The 12,066-nt window shown below is 50.4% G+C and overlaps 1 protein-coding gene across 1 annotated transcript in view; it reads left to right on the top strand.

Annotated features, from left to right (window-relative positions):
• Ptpn9 (protein tyrosine phosphatase non-receptor type 9) overlaps positions 1-12,066 on the top strand; it is a 44,385-nt gene that overhangs the window by 17,306 nt on the left and 15,013 nt on the right. The window contains exons 2-5 of the mRNA XM_048369512.1: positions 2,884-3,026; positions 6,200-6,289; positions 6,801-6,925; positions 9,937-10,042. Coding sequence (XP_048225469.1) covers positions 2,884-3,026; positions 6,200-6,289; positions 6,801-6,925; positions 9,937-10,042 — 464 coding nt within the window. The remainder of the gene's footprint in view (positions 1-2,883; positions 3,027-6,199; positions 6,290-6,800; positions 6,926-9,936; positions 10,043-12,066) is intronic.

The raw sequence follows: 12,066 nt of genomic DNA, 5'->3' as shown, positions 1-12,066 counted from the left end.
TCGCCGCCTGACATTAACCACCGGGGCTGCGCCGGTCCGCGTCCACTCCCACCACTGGCCTTGAACTGAGATAGGCTCTAAGCCATGATTGGCCGTTGTGACGTCCACAGGGGGCACTCCCCGCACGCTCTGCTGCTCCTTCCTGGAGAGTAGGGATTGCTCATTGCACGTGCTGGGACTCGCTTCTCGGGGATGCAGCCGGGCTGCCACCACAATGCGTGTGGCTCACTGGGTATGCTGGGCCCGCGTGTGAGCAGACAGCCCGGGGTCGGTCCTGGAGAAGGCGGGTCCACACACGACGCCCTTGCTGCCTGCCTGCCTGCCTAGCTCCTTTCCCTCCTTCCTTCCTTCCTTCCTTCCTTCCTTCCTTCCTTCCTCCCTTCCTTCCTCCCTCCCTCCTTCCTTCCTTCCTCCCTCCCTCCTTCCTTCCTTCCTTCCTCCCTCCCTTCCTCCCTCCCTCCCTCCCTCCCTCCCTCCCTCCTTCCTTCCTTCCTGGGGTCATCTCTTTGTATCAATACCACAGCCCTGTCCACAGGACACTGGACTGTCAGGCAAGGCCTGTCCAGGCCGCAGCACGAGGAATTGTTCCCATGCCTAAGGCCAAGAATAATATCCTGGCCAGCAGGGGACAGAGGTCAGCTCGAGGCTAGCTCTTGGGAGCGACAGGACATTAAGAACGTTGGGCTAAGTTTATTTAAAAAAAAGGAACGCAAGATGTACTTGGAAGGGAGTGAAGGGGACCCTGTGCCTTTCCTCCATCAGGCCACAGTGATCTGTGTGTCTTCCTCCTCTCCTTAATAGTTTATCTATGAACAGTGGTATGTCATTTTGACAGTTCGTGTCTGAGAAGCTCAGATCACCTCCTTGTGCCCTGTATATTGATTTATTTCTTCCTTTTTATTGGAAATATTACATGTTCTGCTAAGCAGTAGGGTAAGTATGTTTCTATTCTGGTGCTTTATTCTACAAATAGCTTCAAAGAAGTGTGCACTACACGATTGGATTTAAAAGAACATGTTTGCTTAAAGAAAATGCTGTTCGTGTTTCCTGGGAACACCCCTCGCTTACTGGGGTTTGTAGGTCCTTTCTGCGCCCACTTGTTTTCCTTGCAGTCCTTCCTCATTCTGATGCTGGCCACTTCGCAGAAGCAACCCAGACTGTGTTTGGGGGGGAGCGTTTTGGAGTTTGTCCTCTGAGGCTCATTTCCCCTGGGCTGGTGTCTGCCGATGCCAGCCAGTGAGAGCTGGCTCTTTTCTTTCTGAATCTTGGCTCTCTCCAGGGCCTCTGGTGGAAGGCTCTAGGAACTCCGATGCAGCCTGGAGCGCCTCCCTTCTCCCTGCTTCACAAAGTCCGGCTGTGGCGGATGAGGTGGTGTTGGGAGCCCCTGCTAACGAGGCTGGGATTCCAGTTAGTGGTCCGGATGGAATGGGGGGCGTGGGCCCGGCGGGGCTTGCGGCCAGTTCGCTGAAGTCCACCATTGCCTTTTACTCTTGCCTTCCTCATTTTCAATGGAAAAATGAGTGCCTTTTCCTTGCGCATAGTTGCTCAGGAAGTTACTCTTACATCTCTTGGAGCAAATGTGGTTTTATTTGGCTTGGTTTTGTCTCCTTCCCCCACCTCTATGCTGAAGATTGAGCCCAGGGGCTTGCATGTAAGCAAGCAAACACTGTCACTGAGCTAAATAAGTCCCTAGCACACACTTAGTTTTTGTACTAACTCTGCTTTTTGTTTGTTTTGAATTGGTCCTGGGGCTTGAACTCAGAGCCTGAGCACTGTCCCTGAGCTTTTGTGCTAAAGGCTAGCTCTACCATTTTGAACCACAGCACCACTTACAGCTTTTTAGTGGGTCACTGCAGGTAAGAGTCTCATGGACTTTCCTGCCTGGGCTGGCTTTGAACCTCAGTCCTCAGATCTCAGCCTCTGGAGTGGCTAGGATGACAGGTGTGAGCCACTGGCGCCTGACATTCTTCTTTTCAAACCACAGATAATAGCTTAATAAATAGGTGTTTAATATGAATGAACACATCTTCACAATGTGTGCCAAATGATAATGAGGGTATATTTAAAATTCAGAATTCTCAGCAGGTTGATCACTCTGGGAAAAGTTTCTAGACAGAGGAGAGGAGAGCCATGCAGGTCAGAATAAACATGCACAAAAATCTCCACTCACTCTAAAGCAATAGAAGGGAAGTGTGCCCGGAACAGAAGTTGGTGATACTAAGGAGGCCTAAGGCCTGCAGTGGTTTTAGAAACAGGCATCTTGCCAGCTTGAGGTTAGGGAGCTGCTGGGGACCCCCTTGGCTCTCGTGTCCAGTTTGGGGGATACCACATGAGGCCCAGCAAGATGTGTGGGCTCGGCAGCACAAAGAACAGCTGGCTTTTTTTATTTATTCAGGTCCTCCTGATAGATTTGTTGCTATTAAATAGTGCTGTTAATTCCAAAGTCCAAACCATTTGCTGATTGTTTTGCTCTGTCCAATTAGCTGAGATGGCAGTTCCACCGTTACGCAACCGTCCTTCCGAATGCCCCGAGGGCCCTTGCGCTGTTCCCTTAAAACACAACACAAAACTTGGGATGGGCTTTGATTTCCTTTTGCTTTGCTTTGCTGTGGGATCAATAATGGACCTCTCACGGGGGGCCCTGGTCTCCCCTGGTCGTTTTCTCATGCATCCCTATGTACAATTTTAAACTATTGGGACTTCAGACCTGTTTCTCTCTCTTGTCTCTTCTTGTTACCTGTAGTAAATTTTGTAAACTTCATATTCATTCTGGCTTGGGGGCAGAATGGTCACTTTGCCAGCTTGGTTTTTTGTTGGTGTTGTTTTTCTTGTTTCACACACACACACGCATTACTCATTATTCTTAATTGTGTGTCTAACAGGCTACCAAGCAGTTCCTGGAGGAGATAAACAAGTGGACGGTGCAGTACAACGTGTCTCCGCTGTCGTGGAATGTGGCCGTCAAGTTCCTCATGGCCAGGAAGTTCGATGTGCTTCGAGCTGTGGAGCTGTTCCACTCCTACAGAGTGCGTGGCGAGGCCGGAGCGGGCCGGGGGTGGCAGGGCCTTTCTAAGTTTCCTTTCTAAGTTTCCTTTTTCTGCTGTGCTTCATATGCACATTGCTCTCTCACTAAGAATCATGAGCGCTTGGCTCGGAGGCACAGTGATGAGCAGGCGTCCTTTTGCAAATACTACTTCTGTCCCCTATGTTTGTTGGTTTTTCTTTCTTTCGATCATGGGCCTTGGACTCGGGGCCTGAGCACTGTCCCTGGCTTCTTTCTGCTCAAGGCTAGCACTCTACCACTTGAGCCACAGCGCCACTTTGGCTTTTTCTGTGTATGTGGTGCTGAGGAATGGAACCCAGGGCTTCATGCATGCTAGGCGAGCACTCTGCCACTGAGCCACATTCCCAGCCTTTGAGCCACAGCTCCACTTCTAGTTTTCTGTTGGTTGACATAAGAGTCTCACAGACTTTCCTGCCCAGGGTGGCTTTGAACCATGATCCTCAGATCTCAGCCTGTCAGGCCTAGGCCACCGAGACTTTGATGGAGGAAGAGGGTGGATGCTACCTGTCCTGGCGCCTGACCGCATCCTGGTGTCAGGTGTTCATCTGCCTGTGTTGGCTGAATTTTCACTTTGTCACCTATTCCCTGGTGACCTGTCCCATTTATTCCACAGGTTTTCAGGATATCTGGGAATTTTAGAAACCTGTTCTTCAGGTGAATGTCGAGATGAGAGAGTCATTCGAGAAGAGCTTTAGTGCTGGAAAAAAGAGCCATTATATTAGATCCAGGTCTTAACAGTACCTTTTGCAAATACAGATAGATACACCAGCATTTTACTCTAGTTACAATTTCCTAGTTGTCAAAAGGGGTTCAAACTTTGGTTCTGTGTTGATGCTTCTTTCTCTCCTCCTCTTCTTCCACCTCTATTTCTCTGTCTTTCTTTCTCTCTGTGTATACACGCGCACACACACACACACACACACACACATTTATATCTTGAGCCACACCTCCAGCCTGATACTTACTTTCTTAGTTGGTTACATCCTTGATTAAAAAATGATATGTGAGCTGGGAATATGGCCTGGTGGTAAAGTGCTCACCTTGTATACATGAAGCCCTGGGTTCAATTCCTCAGCACCACATATATGGCGGGGGGAAATAAAGCTAGACATGGCTCTGTGGCTCAAGTGGTAGAGTGCTGCCTTGAGCAAAAGGAAGCCAGGGACAGTGCTCAGGCCCCAAGTCCAAGGCCCAGGACTGGCAAAAACAAAACAAAATAAAAACACACACAGAACAACAACAAAAATGCCCACACCTGTCATCCTAGCTACTCAGGAGGCTGAGATAGATCTGAGGATCGTGGTTCGAAGCCAGCCCGGACAGGAAAGTCTGAGAGACTCTTATCTCCAATTAATCACAAAAAAAAAAACAAAAAAACAGGAAATGATGCTGTGGCTCAAAGTGGTAGAATGCTAACTTTGAGTAAAAGGAGCCCAGGGACAGTGCCCAGGCCCAGAATTCGAGCACCAGGACTGGCCTGGGATCAAAAAAACAAACAAACAAAAAAAAAACCCACTAAAAATAAAACCTTATGTGTTTGTGTTACTTTGGGGGTGGTGATAAAGCCCTGAAAAGATTTAATATCTCTATAAGCAACAGCAGCAACAGGAATGGGATGGAAAGTACTAGCATCAGCTTAGGGTCAACGTTCCTTTGGTGTTGTGCACTTACTGGGCAGATACAGAACAACATGGAGAGGAGCGGCGGGCCCTGGAGAAGCCTATCTATTTACTAGACAGGCCAAAGAAGTGTTCTTGCAAGAAAGGCCTTCTAACCAAGACCTGAAGCTCTCTACCACTTGGGCCACAGCGCCACTTCTGTCCTTCCCTATCCAGGTGGTGCTGAGGCATCGAACCCAGGGCTTCTTGTACATGAAGCAAGCACTCTACCACTAATCCATATTCCCAGCCCCTGGCTTTATTTTGAAGGACAGAGAAATTGTTTGAAGGTAGTGGAACGAATTTTCCGTATTTGCATTCTAGAAAGGTTTTCCTCCCTACTCTATGAAGAATGGATCCAAAGGTTAGTGCAGCCAGACAGGCCAAGTGCAAGGCCCTGTACTTGATTGCAGTGTTATTTAACGTCGTGTCAGGGGGCCTGGAGAAGAGATGGGAATTCTGGAAATAAGATGGATAGGGTAGGGTTGCTTTAACTGCTGTGTCAAGGGAAGTGTTAACGATCCCAGGGTTCTGATTCAGTGTCAACGTGAGTGGTGGTAGCACTCACCAACTTAGTTATTTATTTTGGCCGTTGTAGAGCTTGAACTCTTGGCATTGGCGCTCAAGGCTAGCGCTGTACCACTTTGAGCCACAGCACCACTTCCCGTTTTCTGGTAGTTCATTGGAGGTAAGAGTCTCAGGGATTTTCCTGCCCAGCCTGGCTTTGAACTGGGATCCTCAGATCTCAGTCTCCATCAGTAGATAGGATTACAGCACTCACCAATTTAAGAGACACTGAAGTGGGAATAGTTTAGTTTGCCCATATTAAGAACTACCGAGCGAGACGAGCCGCAGTTGGGATGTGAACGGTTGTCGTGTTCTGAAAGGCAGTGTGGGCTGGGACGAGATCGCAGCATAATTAAAATAGAGTCTCGGAGCCATTAGAATGGAGGGAGGTCGTCTTGGCAGGGCATGAACAGCAGAAAGGTGGCCCAGCACTGGGGGCCCACCCCGTCATCCCAGCTACTCAGAGGCTGAGATCTGGGGACCACACTTCCAAGCCAGCCCAGGCAGGAAAGTTCTCGAGACTCTTATCTTCCGTGAAGCACTATAACTCAGAAGTGGAGGTGTGGCTCAGGGGGTAGGGCACTGGCCTTGAGTGGAAAGGCTGAGGGACAGCACCCCACATCCCGAGTTCAAGCCCCAGGACTGATACAGTAATTTTGATCCTCTACCTTGATGTTACATCTTGGTTTGTGTTTCGGGGTTACAGTTCTTACAGCTGGTCCTGCTACCTCAGGAAGGGCTGATGAGGTAGCTGTGGACAGGAATTTTGGTAGCAGCTGGATGTAGTTGGGAAAGGGAGGTTGCAAAGGCATTCCCATCTCTCTCGGTGTCTCCTGTTCCTGATGGCTGAGGTGAAGCTGTCCTGGGTAAGTAGTTCTTCTCATACTCACCTGATACGCTTCCTTTTCAGGAAACGAGAAGGAAGGAAGGCATTGTGAAGCTGAAGCCGCACGAGGAGCCGCTCCGCTCCGAGATCCTCAGCGGCAAGTTCACCATCTTAGTGAGTGTGGAGGCTTCTCGTGGTACCTGGCAGCTTCCTGTCAGATCTGTTCTCCTATTCGCATTTTCTCCCTTGGTATCTTAGGCACAGGCAGGAGTAGATGTCAGTTTCCTAAGAGCTCTAGCGCTTGGAGCCGCAGCGCCATTGCCAGTTTTCTGGTGGTTGATTGACGACAGGAGTCCCACGGACTTTCCTGTCCTGGCTGACTTTAAACTGAGCTCCTCCCATCTCGGCCTCCTGGGTAGCCGGGATGGCAGGCGTGAGCCACTGGTGCCTGCCCAAAACGTGATTTTCCTTTTTCCCTTACCACAACTCTGTGGTCCAGGAGGCGTGGAGAGACTCGGGCACATGGCATGATAGGAATATCTTTCCAAAGTGTGGGTTCCAGTCGGAGACTCACTGCCAGCATCTCTCCTCTCCCCGGGCCAACTTGTAATCCCGGGTGCGAGACGTTGTGACGGTTAGGACGTTCTATTTGATTTCCAGATGTGTCTTCTTTTCTTTGCTCTAGAATGTTCGGGACCCAACTGGAGCTTCCATTGCTCTCTTCACTGCCAGGCTGCACCACCCCCACAAGTCCGTTCCGCACGTGGTTCTCCAGGCCCTGTTCTACCTGCTAGACCGAGCGGTGGATAGGTAAGCACGGGGAGGGCGGGCGCCGCCTGGGCCTTGGTTCAGGGCCGCGGGCCTCCTCAGGCTCGGAGGAAGGAGCAAGCAGCCATGCTTTGAAGGGCGAGGCCTGTGCCCGGGGACCCGGGGGGCCCTGTGTTCTGGGGCTCTATTTCTGGGACTCGGGAGCTGGGAAAGGCAATTCTTAGCAGTGGGTTTACTGGCTGGGAGTTAGAGGGGAGGAAAGTGCTCGTGCGGGTTCGTGTGGCTTTCTCACGCGCCGGGGGGCGTGGCCGGCTCCCTAGTGATGAGCAGGACCCTCGAGAGTGCAAGGCCGGTCCCTCCTGTCACACACACACACACCCCTCTCCCCAACAGAAGTTCACACAGAAACCCCCCATCCCCCTGGGGAGCCTGGGCGTGTGGCTGTGAGGGGCGCCTGGGGAGGGGGGAGGCAGAGTTGCCCGGATTGTGGACACAGACACCTAGGAACGGGAACGCGCGCTCCCCGCAGGACAGTGAGGCCGCGTGCGGTGTTGTAGCAGAGGAAGTAAAGAGCAAGGAGCTCCTGCCCTTCTTTTTCCCGTGGTGTGGATTGAACCCAGGGCCGCACACGCCCGCGTGGGTTGCTGGTCCTCCCCGGGCGGGCGGTTTCTACTGGGCGGGGCCGTTCCCCGCGGTGCGTCCCCTTCCCTTGGGTTTGCCGTGGGTCTCTCGTTGCTGCTCCTGACATCTTCGCCTCATCCTGCGATTCGAAGGCGCCGGCTGCCGTGGTGCCGGCCCGTAACTCGGGACGCGAGTGAGACCCAGTCACACCCAGCGCCGGGCGCGTGGCTCCAGCAGCCTTCTGCGGCCAGCACACCGACGGTGCTCCGCGAGCGAGGGGGCAGGGCTCCCTAGACAGCACGCGGGAAGCACCAGCGTCGTCTGAGCTAGGACTCCCACCCAGTCCACTGTCCCGCCCGTGTCCCTCCCTGTCCTCGCCCCGGGCCTCTGCTGGCCAGGTGCCGCGAGAGCGAGCTCCAGCTCCCACGTGGGAGCGCCGCGGCGTGAGGCCCGCAGCTCGTGGTGCTGAGCCGAGCGTGGGATCGCTCCGCTCCGCTCCGCTCCTGCGGCGAGTCTCGGGCATCCTTCTCAGGTGTGGGCCTGCGTGGGGTGCCCTCGGGCTCGGGAAGGTAAAGCAGAGGCTCGTTCAGTGCTTAGTCTCGCCCCTCCTGTCCGGGCGAGCTGTCATGTAGCCCTGGCCAGCTGTGCGGCCGTGGCCAGCTGTGCGGCCGTGGTCACATCTTGCTCTTGGCCTTGTGCGTCTGGGGTCCCACAGGAAGCCCATACAGCCCGATACAGAAATGCAACTCTAATATTCATCCCTTCTTTAAAGAACTCCATATCATCTCATCCAGGAGACGCAGGTCTGCTTACCGGGTGTGAGCCCTTCCAACAAAACACGGAAAACACTTTCCTCCGTGACCAGAACGCCAGAATGGTCCTTCCGCCCCCTTGCTCTTCACTCAGCCTTCCCTTTGTGCCATGGCTCCGCACACCGTGTGCTCCTGCACACTGGGACCTGACCTGTCAGGAATACAGTTCCTACTCTCACCTTCAGGACAGGTTTTACCAATCCTGCTTGATGGACTCAATTATCCATGGCCTTGGCTGTGAATGTTGGCTTAGTGGTAAAACATTCACCCAGGCCCTGAGTTTGATCCCGCAGCACCGCCTCCCCCCCCCCCCCCCAATTATACACGGCACTTGGATACCATCTACCTTCACATATTAATAATAGATGGGGGGGGGCATGCTCAAACAGTGCACCAATACTGAGGCTTAAACCAGGGCCTTTTGCTTGGCTTTCTTGCTCTCAGCTGGTGCTCTACTGCTTGTGACATAGTTCCAGCCTGGCTTTTTGCTGGTTAAATAAAGATGGAGTCTCGGACTTTTCTGCCCAGGTTTGTTGCAAACTGTGACCCTTCAGATCTAAGCTTCTTGAGTAGGTAGGATTACAGGCATGAGCTACTGGGACCTTGCATATGTATATTTATTTATTTTATCGGTTTTTTTTTTCTTTACCAGTCGTGGGCCTTGGACTCAGGGCCTGAGCACTGTCCCTGGCTTCTTTTTGCTCAAGGCTAGCGCTCTGCCACTTGAGCCACAGCGCCGCTTCTGGCCATTTTCTATATATGTGGTGCTAGGGAATCGAACCCAGGGCTTCATGTATACAAGGCAAGCGCTCTTACCACTAGGCCATATTCCCAGCCCGTACACCTCGTATTCTATACTAGGAAAAGTGAGACCCTTTGTATTTTCACAGGATAGCATTTATTTTATTCTTTGTTTAGGAAGAACGCTCAACCTGGATCTCCACTGCTCCTTTTTAATTCCAGTCTCTTTCCTGTTGCTGACGTCTGTTTCAGCTCGTTAGCACAAGCTGGGGCCCTTGAGAAGAAAACCTGTAATTTTAAAAATTGGCCTTAGATGAGTACATGGGGAAACGGAAGTTCTCTAGACTTGCAGTCAGCTCACTAATTATGCCACACGCTTTGACGGTACCTTTGATCCCAGAAAACCATAGTCTCTGAGACCATGAAATGTGCTAATTATTATTTAGTACTAATGTAAGACATTGTGGGATTATTAGAAACAACGTCTGATGGAAAACCTTGCATATGCCTTACAACTAGGGATTTTCTTTTAATGTTACTTTCTGGGTATGGGCTTCTCTCTTGGATTTTCTTTTTTTCTTTTTGCCAGTCCTGGGGTTAGAACTCAGGCCTGGGCACTGGCCAGGAGCTTCTTTTGCTTAAGGCTCAGGTGGTAGATGGCTCGTCCAAGCCCCAGGACGGTCACACACACCAACCCCAAAACCCCTGTGACTTCGGGAATGAGACTAAAAATGTGCCTATACAGGAGCAGTCTAGTCAAACATTATGTTGGTCATGATCTTTTTGTTAGGCAAATCAAACGCCAGTTGATACCTGGCTTGCGTTGAATAAAGACAATTTGCACTGAACAAATGTTTCTGTTTAATGATCGGTTTACAGCTTTGAAACTCAAAGGAATGGACTGGTGTTTATCTATGACATGTGTGGTTCTAATTACGCCAACTTTGAGCTGGAACTTGGCAAGAAAGTCCTGAATTTGCTGAAGGTAAGCCGTGGGGATCCCACGGCCCTCCGGTGCCGGGGCTTTTCCTGATGTTCTGTGGGGAGAGATTTGGGAAGGCGGAAGTTCTGGGCATGATGTTTCATCGAAAGGCACCTGGGAGTGATGACTCGTTCCTGCTTCACGAGAACCAGAAGTGGTGTGGAGAATGAAGTGGGAAGAAAGTCACAGCACAGCAAGTTCTACTCATAAAAATGGCAGTGTTTCTTTCCTGGAGTCTTGTAGAATAATAACGAGTGGAGGCCTAAGTGTGGCATCCTTGAACTGTGGTCCCTTACCAGTGAATTCTCAGACTTTTTTTTTTTTTTCAAGCTAGTCTGAAATATGTTTTCCATGTCAACTTAGTACAAAGTAATGCATGTAAACCTGCTGTATACATATATGTAGTATTATATGCATTACATGTATGTATATAACATAATGATCTTTCTCTGTAGGTTAATCACTCCCATGTAAAGTCTAGGGGCGCTTCTTACTTTTTCATCTTTAAGAGATATTAGTCATTCGGGCTGGATAGTGCATGTCTGTTATCCCAGCACTCAATACAAGGAAGGAAGAATAAAAGCTATAAAATAGACGATGCTCTTTCAGGTCATATTTTGCATCCTAATGAATTTTGGGGCCAAATGTACAAGAGATTTTCTGAGTTGATCAGATTTCAAAATTTAGAATCAGGGCGGATAGACATGTGTATATGTTTTTATAAAGCAAACACGTTTCACAGAAGAGACTCCCCCTTTGCTGTGTGTATTGCCTCCGATGGTTTCTATCCCGTTCTGTGTCTGTGCCGGTTCTGGGGCTTGCACGGAGAGGGGGGCCGTAGTGTTCTTCCGTGGCATTGTTCGCTCAAGGTATTCAGCCACTCGAGCCACCCCTCCGTTTCCATCCTTTTGCTGGCTGCTTGGAGATGAACATCTCCCAAGCCTCCCGAGTAACGAGGATTACAGGCACCGGCCACTGGCACCTGGCTTTCTAGTGTGTTTTTTCTAATAGAATATTAAACTGTAAATTGATGTCTGGGTTCACTGCCCCGTGCCCCGCAGCCTGGAAAGCGTTGCTGTAGGAGCAGTGGCTCTAGGACCCCACCTGGAGGCCATCATTGAAGTAGCTTTTTTACAAGTGTTTATTTGCTCTGTGGCTCTACAACAGAAATTCCAGAAATAGGAGCTTCCATTGGACATTGTTTCCTGGAACTTGATTTTTCTCACTCATTATTACTGAAATTAATAGTGTGATATGCAGCTGTGATTCATTCCTTTTTTTTTTTTTTTTTTTTTGCCAGTCCTGGGCCTTGGACTCAGGGCCTGAGCACTGTCCCTGGCTTCCTTTTGCTCAAGGCTAGCACTCCGCCACTTGAGCCACAGCGCCGCTTCTGGCCGTTTTTCTGTATATGTGGTGCTGGGGAACCGAACCTAGGGCCTCGTGTATCCGAGGCAGGCACTCTTGCCACTAGGCTATATCCCCAGCCCCGATTCATTCCTTTTTGTTGATGGATTGAATAGGTCATTCCTTCTCCATTGATGAAAACAGTGTACTCATAGTTATTCTACTGTTAATAGCTCTTTCAGGCCTGGAGCTAGTGGCTCACACCTGTCATCCTAGCTACTCTGGAGGCTGAGATCTGAGGATTGTGGTTCAAAGCCAGCCCAGGCAGGAAAGGCTGTGACACTTATCTCCAATGAACCTCCAGAAAACCGGAAGTGTGGCTCCAGTGGTAGAGCGCTAGCCTCCAGCTGAAGAGCTCAGGGACGGCGCCCAGGCCCTGACTTCAAGCCCTACAACCAACCACCAAGAAAGAAAGGAGGGAAAGAAGAAAGAAAGAATAGCTGCTTCTCTTCCCTAAATTTTGCTGCTTTGAACATTCTTTTTATTTTATATATTTACTTATGCTAGTATAGTTTGAACCTGGGGCTTCATGCATACCATCTGATGTTTTGCTGCTTGAGCCATGCCTCTAGCTCTTTATGCTGTGGTTATTTTTTTCTTTTTCTTTTGGTTTTTTGGTGTTT

Source organism: Perognathus longimembris, chromosome 20 (genome assembly GCF_023159225.1).
Source record: "Perognathus longimembris pacificus isolate PPM17 chromosome 20, ASM2315922v1, whole genome shotgun sequence".
In the NCBI taxonomy this organism is placed as follows: domain Eukaryota; kingdom Metazoa; phylum Chordata; class Mammalia; order Rodentia; family Heteromyidae; genus Perognathus; species Perognathus longimembris.
Note: the sequence above shows the minus strand (reverse complement) of the source record. Positions and strands in the feature narration are given on the sequence as shown.